Source organism: Atta cephalotes, assembly GCF_000143395.1.
Source record: "Atta cephalotes unplaced genomic scaffold scaffold00014, whole genome shotgun sequence".
Taxonomy (NCBI): Eukaryota; Metazoa; Arthropoda; class Insecta; order Hymenoptera; family Formicidae; genus Atta; species Atta cephalotes.
Genome location: NW_012130078.1, coordinates 669,651 through 692,903, shown reverse-complemented (window position 1 = coordinate 692,903; position 23,253 = coordinate 669,651). Strand labels below are relative to the sequence as shown.

The window sequence follows — 23,253 nt, the reverse complement described above, 5'->3', positions numbered from 1 at the left end:
CAATATGGAAAACATGACATTACATACAGAGGATCGAATTCGAAAAAGCGGGTTGAAAACTATAGAAGTTAGAAGTAGAACTATAGAAGGTCTATTAAGTTTTAGAAAAATAATCTTATCGGATTTTCCCAGATACTGCTACATAGATACGTGCCGACTGTTCCATATACGTTCGAACAGATTAGCTACTGGCAAAAATAGCTCTGTCACATACACGCTTTTCCGTTCGTACGAAACTTTTGGTTGTCAATATAGAAAACATGATAGAATATACGGCGAATCATATCCGATAAGGCAAGAAAACTATAAGTGATCTATGTGAAATTCTATATATATTTCCAGATAGCAAAGCATGTCTCAGCAAAATCACACAAATCTATGATTGCTTATGATGTTGGCAACTTGCCATCGATCTTCAACGATTTCGAATAATCAACATTGTAGTAACATGCAGGCAACAATATGTATATGCATTGCCAATAGTTTAACAACAAGATAGCTGCATCAATGTTATCTTGTGTTGTCGGTAATATGAAAGCATTGCATGATGCTGCATTAGGTGTAGTAAAAAGAAATTATTTTTGCATGAAATTGAATGGAAAAATAATGGATTTCTTTTTACTACACCTAATATTATGCAACATAATGGCAGTACGAATTTTGATAATGACGATTTTAGTTGTCGACAAATTGTTAACAAGTTGTTATTCAAAGTTCAAATCATCAAGTTGCCAACAAATGAGGACTCAATTGCTACTATTCTGGTAGCAACATATGCTTAATGCATACTTAGCAAGCAACATGCCAGCAACAATAGACACGTTGTTGTCTTGATTCATATAGAGCTAGAAGGTTGCAACACTTTTTTTTCGATGGGATGTTTCGGAATACAGATTAGTTCTTATTTGTCGAATATCCATGAATAAGAACCAATTACTCTTTGGTAAACAAGCTACATTCCGATCCATAAAAAAAAGTGTTGCAACCTTTTTGTCGCTGACCATACTTCTCTTTCTGTTATATGAGATAACTATCAGTCTAAAGTAATAAAGTAAGTATAAAGAGAGTTCAATTAGCCGGAAGTCACCATTTTGTATTCTATATCTGGGGAATCTATATGACGCAATTCCTCATCTTAACCTCTTCTTTCTTTAACATTATTTTCTTTCTAACAGTAACAAGATACGTGAGTCATTTGATAAATTTGGTAAATTTCCATGAAATGACGCTACAATCCATTTGATGACGCGACATCTCGAAAGATCCACTCTTCGAACCCCTTCTGGCCAAATTTCAGCCAGAAAGGACGCATAGTTCACGTTTGATAGTCATTTGAAGTAGGCTGTCTCAAAGTCTGCAAAATACTCATTGACGGCGATAATGACTTCCTCATTTGACAAGAATTTCTTTCCACCGAGCCAAGTTTTTAAGTTTGGGAACAGAAAGAAGTCACACGGAGCCAAATCCGGAGAATAGGGTAAATGAGGAATCAATTCATAACCCAATTCGTTTTGTCATTGCAACGATCGATGTGGGACGGCGCGTTGTCTTGATGGAAGAGACTTTTTTGCGCGCCAATCTCGCTTCAAATGGATTGTAGCGCCATTTCATGGAAATTTATCAAACTTATCAAATGATCCACGTACTTAATGACGGAGCCAACCAGCATTAGAAACATGCATTGATGCCATTCTCTTTATACTCATTTTAATGAAGTTGCCGCTAATAGTCTATATTATACAGTCAAAGATTACTGTTATGAAATGAATGACGAGGCATTTATAAGGAAAAGAAACTGGAATATTTTTAATTCAATCCCTTTATTCATTGAACTTTATACTTTTTCAAATAATTTTTACGAATTCGAAAACCTTCTATAACGTTCTACGCCAATTATCGGTTACTTGTCATATTCTTCCACCAATGCTCTGATTTCCGGTTACAAAAATAATTACTCTGAAATCTCAAATCTACTAACTGCCTCGAATATTATTAAGCCTCACTCCGAATTTACCGAATTACAAGAATGATTAATTACTCCGGAATTACACTAATAATAAGATAATTTCTTGGAGCACAGCAAAATAAAATGAAAAGATACCGTGTTCTCTCGCGCCAGGACTTATATATCATACCTGTCAACCAATTTTCTCCCGAAAGAAACAGATGTTGTAGTCTCATCGACTTTCTTATAGCATTTTCAGTTCGACCGAGTTTGCACTAACCTGGATTGAAGTAATGATGTTTCGTGCTCTCCTATTGATAGAGCGTGTAACGTCAATCAATATTGAAGCATTTTCTAATCCAAATTGCAAACCTGGTCGGACCAAAAACGCTTAGTAACAGCGCACTAGATGTCGTCTTTATATTATACTAAATAGAAATCCTATAATCAGAGTTTGGCGAGTGTGAACCAAAAATGACGGATAGAAAGAGATAACAAATATTTTTCGAACGCATGCACAAAAAATGTTAGAATAATGACAATACCTGAAGAAATCAATCGAGTAATTACATGACATTTTCCCGAAAAACTAGACTGAAAAATATTGATACTAACAAAAACCCCTAAGCAACACGATTTTAGTTTGTACGGATTAACATTGTTAAAGTAGTAAGTCTATAAGTTTGTCCATAAGCCTATACCACAAACTTATGAATTTACTACTTCAATTGTTACTAATCCGTACAAATTAAAATCGTGTTGCTTAGGACTTTTTGTTACATATCAACATTTTCCAATTTAGTTTTTCGGGAAAATATGACGTAACCAATCGAATTAATCAATTAGCCGAATTGTGCAATTGTAATTTGTTAATTTTCTCTTCGTCCGAGATATCGGAACAATTTCTAACTTCTTTGGCACTGCTTCTACTCATCTGTTTGTAACTATCTATCTCTTTCTTTTTTTTTGCACTCGTTTTCCAACATTGTATGTACGAAGCTATCCGAAGAATATCGAAGAATACCGAGTGGACGAATACCAAAGTAGAGAATCAATTAGAAGTTGTGCTCGCTTTCCACCAAACTCTGATTATAAGATCTCTAGCTCTAAGTAGAGATTCTATAATCAGAATTTGGCAAAAATGAGCATAACTCATGGTAGAAATACATGGCTGTATTCGGAGAGACACTATTAGCGCTATTTGTGTCAATCTATCTTCATCGCCCATTAAATGTGAAACAAGGATAGTATGATACAAATAGCGTTGATAGCGTTCTCCGAACGCAGCCTTGGTGTATGCAATTCAGTCAAATCACGCCTACTTTTACTCTGCGTCATCAATAGAGTGCAAGACCTATCAACTGTGAAATGCGAAACATGGGGTATTCATAGTTTGTTCTTATTTTAAAACCATCTTAAATAATAATAACACTATGTTATCCCTTCCACTATGGCACAACTTCTGATTGATTCTCCAATTTGGTCCACTCAATATTCTTCAGATAACTTCGCACATTGTCGAAAAAACGGGAGTGGTTCACTTATACACTATAGCAATTGCTATTGCCCACTGTCAATCGCAGCAACTTCTACGTAGAGAATTTTTAATTTTTTTTTAGCGCTGTGATTAGCTTGTGCGTAATTGGCTCGTGTACAATTGATATAGGATCTCTAAAGTATTAAGGTACATACTACATTTCTAAGAAATAGTTTACAGTATATACAAATGCATAAATTTGAAATGGCCGCGTCAAAATGGAGAGGAGTTTGCGGTACTTCATAAATCTATCTATCATCTGTCTTTACGCATACATCTCTGTAGCATTCATTATCCATACAGCATTATTGTAGAAAGTTTTCAGAAATATTTCAACCTCTTTCACATCTCATATACAACAATTCTGAAAGGATTCTGCAATATGAAATGTTTTAACAGAAATGTTTCTAAAATCTGTCATATGCAATAAATAAAAAATATTTAAACAGAATAAAAAATCATGATGTTAAAATAGCTCCAAAATAGTTATTAAAAATCATTTTTTTTCAATCACGATTTAGTTTAACATAATTTTAATGTTATTGTAACTTGTTCTACTTTAATTGCAAAAAACTTTTGTATATGAATAATAAAATATATTTGCAACAACGGATGGAGATCATTATATATTTTCTGTTGCTGTTATGTTTTCATTATGAATCTCAAGATGAAACGATTAATTATTCGTTGCTAACATATTGTCATGATGTCGAGAACATAATATATCACTATTATGCTTACAGTTTGCTCTAGAAATTTCAACAACTGATTACATATAAACAGTCATGTTGTTGTATTCATAATATATCCTATTTTGATGTCAGCAAATGTGTAGCAAATATATAACAACATATGCAATGCATTAGTTCGCACAATATGCTATATCATGCTTGGCTATCTGGGATGATATTGTGTGGAAACTGTGAGGTGTGAATTTTTAATAGTGATTATGTATAAGTGTTTATACATTTACATAATATGATTAATCAAAATAGTTAGCGATATAATTACTATTTTCGAGAAAGACTTTAAGTTTCAATAAGTTTTGTAATTTTTAATTTAGAACACAAAACTCTTAATAAATTTTAAGTACTTCAGAAATATTTAAATATATGTTTAATTGATACTTAAACAATATTCAATTTATTATGTCCACATAATAAACTTAAATATTATTCAAGTATATATTTAAATATATCGTTTTTATAATATATTAGAAATGACTGACTTTTTGATAATATTTCAAAAAGATTGCATATTATAAAGATTATGCGTTTCGCGGGTTTTCTCCAAATCCATTCTTGGAATGCCAATGTTTTGTGAACCTTGCAGTCCTCTTCATCAGAGCGAGAAACAACCTGATACTGAGCTGTTCCTCCGGGCTGTTCCTTTTATATTAAACTGCTTGTTGGAGCGGTTGGTGGAGAGGGGGGAGGAGGGAAGGGAAGAAGAGAATTGTGAGTGAGAAAGGAGAGAGATGGGAGAAATTAGTCGATCTTCAATAACTGGGAGAATGGTTTTCTATTTTTTATTTATATCGTAGCCATTATCTCTATTTCAATTGTTAGTGTTTTTGTATCTCTATGACTTCTCTATACTTTCTTGAAAAGTATGATGTAATGTTGGCTATTGTGATTGTTTTATCAAACAATATTTAATGTCTTATTTCAATATTGTATTCTAATAATGCTGACTGCGTGATGTGAAGCCTGACATCACGTTTGTGTTCTTTTATCCATAGGTTGACCATTCTCTCGGTTTCTCCAATGTATATTCCTTGCCCGCAAGAACAAGATATTTTGTATACTCCTGCGGAGCTGAGTCTTTAATCTTTAGGATTTCTTAAATCCTTTTTTGTCCTATCTTTTTGGATGATTTGAAGATAGTTCGGATATTGTGTTTGTTTAATATCCTGCCAATCTGTTGTTCCTTTGACGGGGGACTTTATGGGAGAATAAATATGATCCTTTCGTCTGATTGTGTGTTAGAGACCGTTATCTTACATATTTATTGATTATTTTCCTAGCAAATGAGAATGGATTAAAATTTTTTTCTATCTGAATGCGTATTTTAAATAGCGAATATTTTTTTTGGATTTAATTGGATTCAATTGGATTCAATTAGATTCAATTGGATGCAATTGGATTGAAAAACTGCATTTCCTATTCAAAATTTTGAATTAAACAGTATTCACAATGCACAGAAAAAGTTAATATTATTTTTAGATTGAAAGACATTACAGATATGCTCCATGCAATTTCTATAAATGAATAAAAATGCATAGGATTGAAAAACATTCATTTTAACATTCGTGAATCAATATTTCTGAAAATCTGAATCCATTTCAATACATTTCAATCCATTTTCGTTTGCTGAGTTGGTTATGTCTTTTTTGTCGTGTCCGTTTTTCTGTAAGGCTAATTTTAGGTGATTGAATTCTGTCTGTAGATGTTCTTTGTCAGAGATGGTGAAAGCTTTATGTACAAGTGAGTTGATTGCTGACTGTTTTTGTGCTGGGTGGTGATGCGATTCATGTAGGTATCTATTATATCTATGTATGTTGGTTTTCTGTATATTTAATGGCCTAAAATACCGTCAGCTTTCTTAGAGACAAGAACATCTAGGAAGGGGAGTTTTCCGTTTTCCTCTATATCTATAGTGAATATTTGGATGTTGATTGTTGAGGAAGATAAAGAATTTATGGAATTCGAAGATTGCAGATTATTTCTATGACATTTCATCAACAAGATTTCATGTGCAAGAATCGCGGACATTTTGCTATTTCAGAGTTGTCTTGGAAATATTGCAGACATATTTCACAATGAAACATTTTTATGAAATGTTTCACTTTTCAGTCGAAATATTTCTAAGATATTTTTGAGAAAACTTTTAATGCTATATGGGGAGTATATTCCGTACATCGCTTTCACGATTCGCGATTTACGGCACGTACGCACGCACATTATTATACTACTTTATCACATACCACACACAGACATATTCTCGCTCCGAATTATTGGCATATTATGAATTCATCGCGCATATTATACATTGTATCTAGTGTTCTTTTATTTTGATAACTCAATAAACATCATATCTCTTGTCACATTAATATGCATTAATAGCATTTTTCACTGAGCCGCACTAAGCGCATCAAAAATTCGTTTAAGTAAAATTCGTAGTAGCAGCAACAGATGAGATGCACGAGAATGTCGAAAGTGCGAGTTCTTACATTTCCAATTAAACACGCGTATCAACCTGTGCAGTTTTATAGTGCACATTTGCTGCTACATTTGATGACATAAAATATATATTGCGTAATTCATTATGGAAGGATTGCATACATGTCTACTATTGTAAGCTATTGTTTTGAAAACGAAAAAAAATGACTTTTGAATTGCAACAATGACATAACCAGTAATACTAATATTATTATACAATATATTCTGATAAAAAATTCATGACAAGATAAATGTATATAAACGTATATAATTACGTATATATTATAAATAATATATTATAAATAATATATTATAAATAATACGGCATATGTCCATATACCTTTCTTTCTTTTGTAAAATTATTGTTTAGTATGATAAAAAATAATAATTATAATGAGAAATTCCCTAGTAAATAATTTAAAAAATAAATTGCGAAAATGATCTTTTTAATTTTTCTTTTTATTTTTTCTCAATATTGTTATTTTTTTTATACTAATAATCAGGATTGGGTAGTAACTAGTAAAACGTTAAAAGTAAAAAAAAAATTAAAATTTAATAACTTTTAACTTAATTAATTTTAAAAGCATTATTTTTTAACTTAATTTAGTTACTTTTAAACTTAAATTTATGAACTTTTTTTAAATTAAAAATTTTTCTATTTCTCTTAATGTTAATATTTTTTTTTATAAAATCTTACAAACATTAGAGAATTAATTTTTTTAAAAAATTCAATAATTTTATGATTAGATATATTCTATAATAAGAATCAACAAATATCAAGTCAATGTAATGAATAGTCGTTTCAGAGATTAAAAAAAGTTAGATAAAAGTTAAAGAGAGATAATGCAAATATATACCTTTCTCTCTAGCAAATTTGACAAAAACGTCTTATAGTGACTCTTATTATATCTCAGCAAACACAAAGTTACATGCAACATATCTGTTAGTTGCAATTGTCTACTCAACAATATATTATAATTGTAATATAACATATATGTTATATTACAGTTATATATTATGTTTGTTGAGATATAAGTAACTTACATATGAATAAAAAAATTAAATAATCTGTATTGTAAGTGTTATTTAAATTAATCTCATTTTAAGAAAAATCATATTCTGATCTCAAAAATAATTTTTTCCAAAATTAACTTTTTTTTAAACTTAAATTAATTCAATCCTTACTTACTATTTAACTTAACTTTTATTAAATTAATTTTTTATTTCTTCAATTTTTAACTTAATTTTATTAATTTTATAAGCATTAACTTTAATTTAATTTGGTTAAAAAAAAACATTAACTTACTCAACTCTGTTAATAATTTTACAAAAGAAAGACATATGGATATATCTAGAGACACAATAGTGTCTCGGCACTAAGCGTGGCGTGAGACACTGTCCGCGAACACATTTCATACATAATTATATATATTTATATATATTTATATATATTTATGTATGTTTATACATAAAAAATGTTTACCGAGATACTATTGTTTCACATAATATCATAATATATAAAAATAATGAAAACATTAATTATATTTACTTCCTTATTTATAAAGTTATGTTCTACCTTAACATTTTTTATTTTCAGAATTTTCCGTGGATTATCTTTTAGAAATAATTCCTCATTACTATTAAATGATGAAAAAAGCAAATCTAGCAGTTCAAATGCTAATTATATTCCATATTGCACTAAACTGGCACCGTCTCTCGCAGTTTGTATTGAATTCTTGCACTTAAATGCAAAAACTTGGCACTAGACTTCTCAGAAAACAGAACTATGTTCAGGAATTACGCCCAGGTAACTCTATATTATAGGTTACGTTACGTATATTATAGAAAAAATGTATACTAAAATTATTTAGGTGTAATTCCTGAATGCAGCCCAGTGTGCATCGTTTTTGTGTGTACCGAAATGCTCAATAAAACTGCTTTCATCTAGTGCATGGTGAAAATATACAAGGCGAGCCATTCCCATGGTTGCGCAGTAGCAGCGTGAATTTTGGATAAAATTGATTGGCTATTCCAGTATATCAACGTTATTATACATAAGAAATTGTATATTGAGGAACATTTGATTGGTTATTTCCAATATTGCTATCGCCATTATGCACAATATTTCACTTTGTACATTTCCATAGTCTAGTGTGCACCAGTGCGGCCAGTGAAATACACTATAAGATTATCGATTATTTCATAATATTCACATAAAAACAGGTTTTGTTAACACATGCCTTACCAAACCAATTTTAAATTATTGATTACCAACGTTGCGTTATCCAGTAGTATTTTTGTTTCCATTTGTTATTTGTTAAATAACATGCATTTCATAATATTAAAAAAATTTTTTAATTAGTATTATAAAAAGAAGTCTATATGTACCAATATTGATGCATATATATCCTCGTATGATATCAAAAACTATTTGATAATCACATTTGTTCTTATAGACTACATTTACGGCCTAATTTACATCGAAGTTATAACACTTATAACATTGATATTAGAAAACAATCACAGTTATTCCATTCTTCAGAGAAATAACTATGATTGACCAATTTTACAACATCGATGTTATAACTTCGATCGTAAATCGAGTCGTGTAATCATAATCAAAATATCGAATGATTAAACAAAAGGTACGATGACCCACGCGGAGTAGAACATATGTTAAATACAAGATATCACACATTTACTTAATTAGATTATAACAAAGGCAGGGAGTTCAGGGCACAAAGATGTAATGAGAAACATCGTTAGTGTCTTCCATGACTTTGGATTGAAGCAGCTTGATCTCAAGCCTCAATTTTTCCCTCTCCATCTCTTGTTTCTTTATTTCATTTGAGTAGCAATTGATCTGTAACTTCAATTTATCCTTTTTCAATTTCAGCATTTCAGTCTCATGATACAATTTCCCTTTTTCAGCACGTAGCACCGCTAACTGCTCTTGAAGTAGTTGATGGCTCGTATCGTCAGATAGTACTGCCTCGGTTGTCTCCAAGTCTGGCTTTATCGTTGAGACTGGCTTGATCGCCACGTTTGTCTCGCTCTCGGGTCCGCTTTCTTGTTCCAATTCGGTTTCCATAGAAGTACCCTCATTCATGATCCAAATTCTCGAATCTGTTTCTTGAAAGCTACTAGTTGACTTTGGTGATTGTTGAAGCTTTGAAGAATCGATCTGCGATTTATGATTGAGCGAAGTAGACGTTTCTTTTGTAATTTTCTCGATAGTGGTAGTAGAAGTAATCGTTTCTATATCTAGAACTAATATATATGAAGTCTCCTTTAACAAAATATTTCTAGTACAATAAAAATACTAAAGCTGGAATCACTCGATTTCTTAAACAATAAACATGCATATATGCATGCATGCTGTTATATCTGCTTCGATGCAATCTCTAGCTTGTTGATAGATAACTATGAAATTAGCACAATTGTTTCTATTCTAAAGATGCTGTTGATCGTTTATTTAATCACGTAACTGTATTTAATATTAATCTCATGGTACATGCAAAGAAACAAGCTATGCATAATAAACATAGAAATCATGCATGTCAGCAGAAATCTGCATGCTGTGCTCAATGCGTGAATGTATTCTAACATCAGGGAATCAATCATAGTTTTTCCCTAATACAAAAACGTGAAAAGTGAACATTTTTTTGTATGCAGTACGTATGTACATACATACATAAAAATTTTTTACTTTTCATGTTTCTGCATTAGGGAAAAAATTATACAATTGATCCTCAGAGTAAATACAGCAACGTGTATGGTTCTCATTCAAGAAATCGAGCTTCGTGTGACTCTAGCTAATACAATTAATAAAATTTAAGTACCACGTCGCTTCGGTGATTGACTATCATCTACTGTATGTGACAAGTGATTGTTGCAATAGTTATTGAATTCCCTCTCGTCGACAAAAACAGAACCATCCGCGTTGACAATGGATTCAACTATCACCGACGGATCACCGCTCTCCATTACCAACTCGCCTACTATTTCTCCATCGGCTGCTATTATGTCGCCTTCATTATTCGCTCTCAATAATTCACCCTCATTAGTATCAATTTCATCGACTACTTCTTCTTGTGTCAGTTGACTACTGTAAGAATCTTCGCCATCATTTCCCTCGTTCACTTCTAACTCTGTCGATAATCCCTAAGGAGAAATTATTTCATTGATAATACTAATACAATAATATAATACTAATACAACTAATACAACTAATACAACTAATACAATAATACTAATACAATAATAAAGAGAAAATTATAAGTAAATCTTACGTCTTGATTCCAAGGGGATTTTTGCTCCTTCTTTATTCTTTTTATAGTCTGTGCTATTTCATCGTCAGATTCGGGAAACTTTTTTCTATTATCACCTTTGGCCTGCATCTTTTCGATATTGCGAATCTTTTCAAATAATTGATATGCTCGTTCCGGTGTGATATCTTTTTTGTCTTTATTAGCTGCTGCTATGTTAAACAAATCTTTGGATCGCAGTTCCTTATTAGTGCGTAATCGCACGTATTCTTTCAATCTTTTACGATCAACGTGCAACTGCATGAGATCTTGAACATCTCGTCTAATTTCACCACAGAGCTTTCTCTCTTGAGGAAGTCTCTTAAATAGATCCTATTTACAAAATATTTTTTTAATGTAATGTGACAGATATTTTAAATGTAATATAATCTCAAAAAAGTTCCGTCATTTTTTTAGAACTACAAAGTTTAATGTATATAATGTGAAAGATCCAACATATTACTAGTGAACATTGGAAACAAAATGCTACTATACAGAAAATTTGAAAGAAGGTGTCATAACATGTGAAAATAACTAACGAAAAACTGAATACTTTAATCTCAGTTATTTGTGTTAGTATGAATTTTAACTTAAAACAAGGCTATATCTTCTCCAAAAGTCTAGTGTCTTTTGTTCAAAGTTTAAATTTATACAACGTGCAAGCATGAATAATTGAGGTTACAGTATTTATTTCAATATATAATTTTACAATATTATATATAATACTTCTTTTCAATTGTCTATATTTGAATAACCTTTGCAGTGCATGAACGTCTTTAATGTCACCAGTATTGTAACATAATCTGCCAGATCTTTTGCCATATATTAAATTTTGTAATTTTGAAAAAACAGAATTTTTTTAAATATATTGAACATAAAAACTTATAATATAGGATACTAAATTCTTAATTCAAAAGTAAAGCAAAATGTTCTTTTGTTTTTTATGTTCTTTTCTATTTTCTACATGAAATATCTACATCTTTTTCTAGTTCTTTCTTCTAATTCTATTATTCTCTCCTTTAGTAATAGACTATATTTAATATAATGAAACAAATTGATAAAAATGTACCTCTGAAATTTCATGATTGTGTTCATTATTAACACTAGTAACTTCTAGTTGTGTGCCATCTTTAGTTGCTCTGACCATAATGTGAGCAGGACAATTTGTTCGTATGGATCTGTAAACATATGTAAGAATGCAAAAAGAAGAAATAAATTATGTCAAAACTAGATAAATATTAATATCAATATGTCATACATTGGCTTCATTCAGTAGAATGTTTATTTTGAATACTAATGGACAACTATTGGAATTTTCTTCGCACTGATTGAATTATACTTTTTTAATTCTAAAGGAATGATCCTAATTCTACAGACAATTATAAAGTTGCAAAACTATTGTTCTGCTAAACACAGCTATTATTTAAAGAAATTAGAATTTAAAGACTTACTGAGATTGTCTTCTACCAGCACCACGAGGAAGGAATTTCTGGCCACCATAGATACATGCATATTTGACAGAATAATATTTCAATCGCTCACTAATTGGCCGTGCTGTTTTCATATGAGCCCCGCTTACAGTTCTACTGTCTCGTCTCCAATAATGCACCAATGTATGTTTCGAGACTCTGTCCAACTTCTGCTCCAATTCCTCATAGCTGTCAAACACCTCTCCCAGATGAAAGGATATGTCCCCAACGCTCATATTCATCGTGAAAATTGCAACTAACAATCTGTATAATAAGAGGAAAATTACAATTACAGTTTACAATTGATCTCCAACAGAGATTCACGATTTTTCTTCAACGCGAGACAATATTTTTACCATCGTCATCGTCGCATATGATCTGCTCGCCTAGAGAGAATACGACGTGGATTTCTTGAAAGAATCTAACTCGAAGATCGCGATACCGAAATCAGAAATTAGCGTAACAATTGTAAACTAATAAAAAGTGCGACCATCAAAAAGTGTCATCGTCATCGTCACCATCGCTCAATTGACCAAGGATCAACTCGACGACGATCGAGCGCGGTACGGACTTCAACATCATTCACTGGAGTTGGAGTGAGGTTATATTATGCCTACCGTGTTAACGATTGGCGTGGTAGAAGCCAATGAAGTCACATCGGCGACCGTGAACACAGACAGATCGAAATCTGTCGATAGTAACCGGGCGAGCAGCAACTAAACTTTTCCAGCGGATTTGTCAATTTTATCACAACATAATGGTGATTCGTCAAACGAAAAATATACATACCGCGATGATCACGTTGCTATATTTTCGAAGCGGACGAAACCATCGAGATGATAACATCCGAAATGTTTTGCGATCCTCTATAAATGTTCCAAGAGAAGATATCGAACGCCTCTTGGATGTTGCGCGAATCCTTTTAAATCTTTGCATCATCAGACGCATAGTATAAAAACACCATGGTATAAGAAATATCAGTAAACTTATCCATAGGGTGGTAGTCATAGTCGATTCTTATTTTAAGATCGTCTTAAGTAATGTCTTAAGATGCTAATACGACCCTCTGATTGGCTTATGACACTTAAGATATTATTTAAGATAATCCATGGTGGAAGGGATAACATGGACTTAGTTTGCAAGCATCTCTCTCTAAATCTCCGCCGTCTCTGGCTTAGTTTCCACTGAGGATTTAAATTGGATCAGAATGTACTAACCAACTACAGTCAAATATTTTTCTATTATAGTCGAACGGCAGGAATAAGTATAAGTATATACAATATGGGCACTGAACGTCGGCACTTTTGATGTAGTGGGTTCCAGATCACATAACTCACCGCCATATTGTGAAATGGAAAAGCGCTTATAAATTTGAGTTTCTATAAAGCTACAGAATGATTTTTCTAAAAAAATAAAAAGACATAATTCGGTCGTGTTTATAGCGAGTATATTTTTAAATCAGAATTACATAATAATATAATGTTAACGAACTTATTATATAAAAATAATATTCACATTAATAATAATAATATTAAAACATAAAAAATAATAATATTAAACAGTAATAAGTAAATTAAAAATAATAATTGATTAAATACTATATGAAAATTGTAATTGAATAATTATGTATGAAAAAATAATATATTGTAATGCATAAAAATTGTAATTTAATAATGCACGCACGCACACACGCACACACACACACACACACACACACACACACACACACACACACACACAAATGCATATTTTATTACGAGAATACTTTATCATATACAAATATAACAGTTTACAATATAATATATCCGAAAAAATTTGATTTGATTTTTTAATAAAACTTAATTTTATTAACTCTTTGCCATACTTTTCTCTTACAAATTAAAAAAATTAAGCTTTGTACCAACAACGTACTATGGCTCTTATGTTTGACCCGATTTCCTTACCACGAGTCTCACATAATATTGTAGGCGAAAAGGTTATTTTAATTTAAAAGGGTTAAATTAATTAATAAAATTATATTTTATGGGAAGGAGATCACTGACAAGATAGCAGACAAATTGAATATTTCTGATTTATTTATATCTATATAATTTGGGAATCGTTTGGAGAAATTTGGGAAAAGCATTTAAACATTTGGGAAGTATTTTTCTTGTAATTAACAAATTTTACCCTAATTTTTAATCTAAAATCGTCAAAAATTAATCAATTAAGCCCGGATCTAATTATATGTAATAAGAAATTATATGTAGTAAGAAATCAACTTAATCATAAACTTAATTATATTCGATTAATTTTCTTCACTTTCAATTGTGATTGGTCAATTCCTTATGGCTTGAGGCCAATATAATTAAGTTTATGATTAAGTTGATTGACTATACATAATTTCTTACTACGCATAATTAAATCCGGGCTTAATTGGTTAATTTTTGATTTAGGTTTACTATATTCATCACTACATTCATACTATGTACTTATACTATGACGAAGTCCCGTGAAGTACGTCCAACGAAACCGTACTTTTCCACCAACAGGATGCAGACAAAGCCAGACTTGCGGTTCAAGCCACTCTTAATAAGCTGTATCAATTTCTGCGCAATCGTGACCTTGAGCTGTCACCGAAGTTAAAATTCATGATCTTTAAAAAAAAGAAAGAGAATTTGACGAGGCCTCTGCATAAGATCTCGAATTGATGGACTTGATTAGATTCTTGGGCATTATTCTTGACTCCGGATTCAAAAAATATATTGTCTCTCTATTCAGAAAAGTTTCAAGATTGTCAATTATATAGCATCCCTGCGGGTATATGATCCCATATCCAGCAACTTCTCATGCTTTGTTGTGTTATTCTCCGCAGCTCTATTGAATACATCAAATGCAATCACATAAGAACAATCCTTTTGTAAAGATTACAGTACAAAGCTTATCGGATCGCAGGAAGTTATAGAATTTCAATGTTATGTTGGCCCATCAATGTTATGTTGGCAGAACTAAAAGAAACACCATTGGCCATCTGTTTTGAATATCTTACATCTAAATTCTTGTACAAAAATCTAGCCATTGCAAACAATCCTGTCCTTAATAGCTTTAATCACATGAAAGCACGTTTGCTTGGAATCAATCGCAGCGGCTGCAGGCTCTGCATACAATCCCGTGTCTGCGCCAATTCGTTACTCATAAACACGTTGTCAATTCTATTCATCTGACCCTCCTTTCCTTTTATATGATTATTCAGTCTCCATTTTTTCTAAAACATTCAACGATTGTATGTTTCTGGTGAACAAATCTCCACCTTCCTCCGAGGATATGATCCATTTGACGCTACAAATATTTCGAAACATTCGAAACTTTTGATTAACTAATCGGAATTTTACTAATTGTAACCAATCAAAAAATGCTTCGAAACATTTGTAGCATTAAGTGTAGCCTGAATTCCTCTCCAGAACTTCTTGTATCTACGTGCACTGTCTCCTAAACAGATGATTCTAAGCTCGGTAAAGATTCTGTCACTGGTATGGATATCTTTCCTCCTTCTCTTAACTTGCGCTTGATGCAGAGAATGCCACAGAATCCTTTGTCTTTTTCGCTGAAGCTTTTACCCTGCAAGCTATCTCGATTACCAAAGAAAATCTCTGCCTGAACATGATCATTTTCATGGATTCGAGAAGTGTTCTCAAAGCTATTAGTCCTAAACCTAACTGCAACAATTATCTCATCAGTCTTCTCAAGTTCAACATCTGATTTGTTCAGCAAGCTTGAGCTTTTTTGAGTATCTTCTCACAAGGATATTCCAGGTAATAAAACTGCTACGGATTGACTATTCTATATATACATTAACGTAAATGAAAAATAAATTCTCATCAATATTGAATTAAATATAATAATTTTTTAATCAGAAATTGACATTTAATTATACAGAATATAGTAAGACAGTCGTTGAAGAAATCCTCGTTTGAAATGACGTTTTATATGAAATTGTTGAGCTGATTCTCGATAACAACCGAAGAATCAATTAAACATAATTTTACAATTATGAACTTTCAAACTTTTGACTTGATACTTATTTTGATCCATATCTTAACGCAAGAATAACTAAATAAAATTAAATTAGCCTAAGACGATAATTTTTATTATGTATGTTAGTTCATATGTTAGTCCATTGATTACATCATTGATGGGATTACATAAATACATTTTCTTATCACTAATGAAGACTTTGTAAGTCGAAACGTTTGAAATTTATAACATTATTACGAATGTAATAAAAGGCGAATTTTATTAGTTAACTACATTTGCTCGTTTTTTAAAAACGACATTTTAATTTATAATTTTTATATTTATTAAAAACGCATTTATTTTGTTTAAAAACGCTTTTCAAATAATCGAGGTAACACAAAATACCTGAAACGAAACGAAGCACATGTCCGACCTGTTCGAATGGTCTCACGGATTAGGTGACATGCTCATTTGTCCTAAATCCATTCGCGTAATTGAACATTGGAGCACATGAATGCAACTGCTCCAATCGCCATCTTACCTGTGATCCAAGTATCTCTCTGGATTAATTTGGAGCACGCGATGCAAATGAACCTTATATTTTGAAATGAGGTGAAAATTATAAAAGTGAGCGAATTTATTAGAATACTGATTATTTCATTGGTCAACACCTAGTAAATTTGCTCGCTTTTGTAATTTTTACCTTATTTAAAGATACAAAATCAATAATGAGAACCTAGGCCTGTTCTCTTCTTCAATTTGGTAGACTTTCTGCCACTGAGCCACACACAGCTGTTGGTACCTTTGTTGTGTCTATCTGTTATGTAAATTTCTTACTAGATAATGTCCTAAGTTATATCGATTATTAATAGCTTTTTTCTTCTCTACGAATACTCCGATTTGATTTGTCTCCATTCTCTCTGGCGCTTTTCCATGTAAAAGAGTGCACTACCACAGTATAATCATACTCAGTAGCGACAATGAACTTTTTTGTGATTTGCAATTTTTAGTGCGCATGTATCGGTTTATACACTTAGGAATATGGCGAACGAATTAGAAGCTTAATAGAAATTCAAATTTAAGATCCTGTCCTGTCATAATTCTACTGTATACACTTCACAATATGGCGGTGAATCATATGACCTAAGAACACTTACATCAAAGATGCCGTTCAGTGTCATTACTGGATATGATTATATTGTAGTGCTATTCTAGGGGATAACCTTTCACTTCTTTCATTACAGCCACATTCGATACTAGTCGTATCACGGCGCCTTCGAAATATGGTGGAAAGGATTGACGGTATTTTCCACTGAAAGTTTAAACTAGATCAGAATGTAAGAATCAATCAACTATAGTCGAGTATTTCCCTGTTATAATCGAACGACATCAATTGACATGATGTGCTCAGTTTGGACAAATTCCTTTTGTCATTTACCGTTAACGATTTGTAATTTTATCAAAGATGATCGCTGATGAAATACGTTATCATCACAAGAGATCAACGCGATCGATACGGCATACAGATACATCAAAACATTGTGCATTGACATATGACTCATGATTCGCGACTCGATTACATTATTGTGCTGAGTTACAACCACGATTACGACCATTACTGCCCTTACGGGACGCGAATGTAGTAAAGCGCGTTGGAGCGTGCGACGAGAACAAATCTCTTGTCAATGACTTAGTTTCCACCAAGGATTTAATCCAGATCAGAATGTAAGAACCAACCACTCGACTACAGTCGAGTATTCCCCTGTCGTTCGACTGTAACAGGGGAATACTCGACTGTAGTTGGTTAGTTCTTAAATTCTGATTCGGATTAAACCCTCGTTGGAAACTAGGCCAATGGCTGCGTTCAGCGGACTCAACAGTTGAGTGAGCGCTTGCTATTTTTGGTGTATTCTTTTAAATCATCCAATTAGCATTTTAGATCTGGAACGCAATCATTGGCCTAGTTCCTCCATGGCCATATGGTACCTTGCATATGGCCACAGCCATCGACATATAGTACTGGATGGAGCATGTTGCAAAATCTCTTTGATCTTTCGTCTTGATGGACCTAGAAAGAGTAAGGTAGCTAAATGGGCATGAAATTCTTTTTCTACTGTTGTCCTATTGGTCGAATTATGTTTCAGGAGAACAGTAGTGTATTCTTTAAGATCAGGAGCCATAGTTGTTACCGATTCGAGATCCTTCTGCCGATACAGTGACACAGATAATTTATTTGTTAGCTAATTTGTGACGATACAATGAGATCGTCTCGCATCCTCACTTATTGCTCTCCTCATTCGAACTACTTGATCACGCATGCAAATTGGGAGCTTGCGGATCTACATCGATTACTGATAATGCTATTAGCCCCCGATTAGCATTAGAGACAAGTGGCGCATGCGGAGCACAGCAATAATAAGTCGTTACTTTTTTTACTTATTTTCGAACATTCGTATGCACAAGTACACAAATACGCATTTCGACAAGATCACTCGAAAGTCGAAACAATATACAATGTGTCGATCCAAGGTTTCTGAAATAATCTAATGTAATTCTGAACAACAGTATTGACTGATACTAACGCAGATAATTCTAAACTTCCATTATTAATTATTAGATACAAAATAAAACTTGAAATATGGTTTTTACGTGTATTTTGTGCAAAAGTAACACTCTGAACACAGATGTATCAACTTAATACCTCAGGGATCTTGATTACATGATTCACTACCCCTGTAATCGCTCTATTTCTTTCTAGGCTGCCAAGATAGTTTCAATTTTCGATGCTAATGCTCCATCCAGTACTATGGTAGATTTATCGCAAGCTCCAACATGCTCCTACCACAGCTGCTACTTACTCTATCAAGCGCGTTAGAATGAATAAGAGTTATGGTAGGAGCATATTATAACATGTTGAAGCATGTGACGCGAACAAACCTCATACGTCGATGACCATAGCTATAGTTGCATTCTAAATGAAGATTTGAAAACATTCACATTATCCATCAATCGTACTCGACACAAAACTAATAAACTGCATTCAAAATGTATATAATTCTATATGTATATAATATTCTATAAATGTATACCCTATAAGTTTGAGACCGGTGCAAAATAAAAATATACAAGGTGTTTGAAAAGCACGTTGTTTATAAGCGATAATTATCATCGCTAGACATTACGGCCCGTATTCAGAACGCGCTAACATGCTATAATTTATGTTACGCATACTATAAAATTTCAGAGATAAAAGCGCACTTTTATCGATAAAAGCGCATTCTGAATATTGGCCTACGTCAGTGTTGTTAGACGGGCCGGGTTTCAGACGCATGCGCGTCCAATGTAGCTTCAGTAATGTCACTAGTAAATAGGAGATCATTAATTATTTAGGGTTGAAAATGTTGAAAATTTTAATATATTTTACTTATTTTAGATAAGTATATAAATATATGTAAAATACCTATGTAAAATATGTAAAACATATTAAAATTTTCAACATTTTTGTTACACAAAAAATCTTACATAAGCGACTAATGATCTCCTATTTACTAGTGACCGGTACGTTACTGAAGCTATATTAGACGTGCATGTCTGAAACCCGGCCCGTTTAACAACCTCAGGCCTATGTGCCTAGCGACGAACGCGCATCTCATCGCGCTGAGCGGTCCTATTCTGTCACGCGCTTGCATTTGATGGTTGATTGGACGAATTTGATTATTTTCATAAGTTAATAACTCGTTAATCATCGCGAAAATTGTAAAATGGTAGAGAACTTTTTTTCTCAGTTTAGTCCAGTTCTGCCTCTATGCAAAAGATTTATCGTTATTTTTCAAACACTCCTTTTGCATTAAAGAGTATTGTAAGATCGAAGAGATCGAATTTGGAAAGTTTCCTCAAAGTTTTCTCGAGACACGAAGAAATCTAGAAGTGAGGGGAATAACTCATTCCTCCCTGAAAAGCAGCACCTCAAATTCGCGCGAGAATCAGGCGCCAAAATTACGAAAGAGAATTGTAGATTTGTATTCAGCTCAACGAAATTTTTCACATGATATCTATTTTAACCCTTAATTTCACCAGAATTGGGGAAACATCTTGGCTGCACTCTTTGGAGTGAATGGAGAGAACGTAATCTAAAAGAATGTTAGAATTCTTAAAATATTCCATTTTATTGTTGATAATGTAGATCTCATCTAGCTGCAATGCTCGTAATCCAAAAGTAATACTATTACTACTACTTTGTTTTATGTACATTGCTTTATATTCAATTACTTTAATTTGTTTAACTTTATTTTTTGCCCTTCACTTTCATCTCACTACTCGTCGTTCAGTCTTGTCGTAATATAGTATTTTATGAAGCAGCACACGATACTCCTGTTAAATTCTGAAATCCTATTTACTTTTTTTTTAAATATAAATATCAGGTTTCGTTACCCTTGTGTATCTTATATTAGATAAAACCATCAAAACATGTCTTTGAACAGCGATGTAAAACACAAGGAGGTTTCTTGCATTAAAAATTATTAGTGCCCCTACAAATAGTAATATATATTCTCTTCCAAGACTATCGTTTCGTTTACATTAAATGGGATATATCCAAATGTTTAGTAAGGAAACAAAAATTTTTTCAAAATTTTGCACATTATATTAATTGAGTTATTGTTTTGATGTTATGTTTTATTTCACTCTGTTTAATGTAAGCTAATTTTTTATACCTAAAATTGCACTATTTGTAGTGTCTAATTCAGCTTAATTCATGCTTAATTTATGCTTATTCAAAGAAAAGCACATCTTTAATATTAATGCCTGAAGCTCGTGCTCCTTCATATTATTCTGATATATTCACGCATGCATACCTAGGGCTACATGAACAACTGCTATTACTTCACAGTATAGTTTTAATAAAAAGAATTCGAGTACGAATGTAACAGAAACATATCGATGTATGCATTAAGTATGATATATAAAGATATATCGTATCACGATAAGGATAGGAAATTATTCCTTTTAAAAAAAAAAGGAGAGAATATAGATAAGAAACTTTGCGTTATAACATACCTCATTATAAGAAACAGCGAGTTCAGCGCACGGATATTTAACATAACTTCAATGCTATATATATTGATCAGAATTTTCCTTATTCTCATTCCATACTATAATATTTATGAAAAATTAAACTATTCTCGCTGCCAGCCAAAAGTAGAACAGCATAGATATGATGCAGATCTCGTGATTTAACTACGTCAATTCATATTTAGAGAATATTTGCCCTTGCGAAACGGAGCACGTTGCTTCGAAATTATCATTCACCCTGTATCGTTTTGAACCGCCTTGCGATACTTATCTTTTTTTTTCTAATATTGCCGCACGCGGACGCGATAACTTTACAAACGTATAAACTATATTTTTTTCTTCTTAACATGTGTCACAGCCTTTGTGGCTATAGAACACAAAGTACAACTATACAGATTTTCGATAAGACTTTCTCTGTTAAGACAGAGAATCGCATAAAAAATATCAGTTTAACGATTAAAAAAAAAGGGGGGGGGGAGAGAAAAAGAAGAAAAGAAACCTCACGGAACTCAGCTTACATACTAAGATAACCGCGAGCCTGACTTCGTCTGCGGCCAACGAGGTATGCGATCAATACGATTACCACCAAACCCGCCAATGCACAACCCACAGTTATGGGAACGATATCAGGAGTATCAAACGAACAATCTTTAGCTAAAAGAAAAGATAAAGGGAACAAATAAGTTCATGGTCACAATAGCGATGTAAAAATAATTCATGTTACAAACAATAAAGATAAAAAACCGAATACTCACCTAGACCAAAAATAGTAGTATTATCACCTCGGAAAGCTTGGAACTGTAAATTGGTTACTTTCAAAAATCCTACAGTTACATTATTATCCTTGAGGGTTAAATCCAGCTGCTGTTCCTTGATACATTTATAAGAATTGCTTAATCCAGTTTTGAATTGAGGTGTCACATGTATTACAGTCACCGTCTTATCTGAAGAAAAATAAAAATTTAGTTATAAGAACGACTCACAAGAATTAATAATTCTTAAATTAAAAATGAGAAGGGCTTATTAGAGCCACAACGTTGGATATTTTATACATAAAATAATTTATAATGTCAAAATTAAAAACACATACAGTAATATAATCAAACATACGGTTCGACTTTTGATCTGGTCATCCTCAGTGTCAACACAGTTATTTATAAAGATAGCGCCACACATGCACGCACGCACGCACGCACGCACGCCCGCACGCACGCACACAGGATATCCTAAAGTTTTTGCCAATCGCTTTTGTGTAGACTATAAAGTTCTGAGAATTTTTTTAGAATTTTTTCAAAATTTTTTAATACTGTATTTTCTCATGTTGATAAAAATAAAAAATACAGTACTAAAAAGTTGATAAAAAATTCTGAAAAAATTCTTAGAGTTCTATGAGAAGAAAATAAATGATTTTTGTCTCTTGCAGTTTTTCTGTAAAGTTGATAGTATTTGAATAAAAAATTATTCAAGACCAATATTTGGCAATTTTTCGTACTTAATATTTTGTTAACTATTGCGAAAATTACAAAATGATAGAGAACTTTTCGATTCAATTTAATCCGCTCTATCTATACAAAAAGCGATTGGCAAAAACTTTCGAGCCTATATATTAAGTGTACAACTTTGCTTCCGCCGTTTTCCTATAGATGGCTTTAGCGATAAATAGTGATCGAAATAAATAGATCATAGATGTCATACAATAAACTTTGGCATC

The 23,253-nt window shown here is 32.3% G+C and overlaps 2 protein-coding genes across 2 annotated transcripts in view; both read right to left on the bottom strand.

Annotated features, from left to right (window-relative positions):
- Nucleotides 1–9,434: 9,434 nt before the first annotated feature.
- LOC105617743 lies at nt 9,435–12,721 on the bottom strand. The gene is made up of 5 exons (XM_012199296.1): nt 12,462–12,721; nt 12,080–12,188; nt 10,996–11,343; nt 10,546–10,867; nt 9,435–9,973 (listed from the first exon to the last, which is right to left on the bottom strand). Exons 1-5 carry the CDS (start codon nt 12,719–12,721, stop codon nt 9,435–9,437), a joined length of 1,578 nt encoding a protein of 525 aa, XP_012054686.1.
- A 9,335-nt stretch (nt 12,722–22,056) lies between these two features.
- LOC105617742 (lysosome-associated membrane glycoprotein 1-like) overlaps nt 22,057–23,253 on the bottom strand; it is an 11,568-nt gene continuing 10,371 nt past the window's right edge. The window contains exons 4-5 of the mRNA XM_012199295.1: nt 22,298–22,486; nt 22,057–22,196 (exon numbers count right to left, since the gene is read on the bottom strand). Of these exons, the coding sequence (XP_012054685.1) occupies nt 22,057–22,196; nt 22,298–22,486 (329 nt within the window). The remainder of the gene's footprint in view (nt 22,197–22,297; nt 22,487–23,253) is intronic.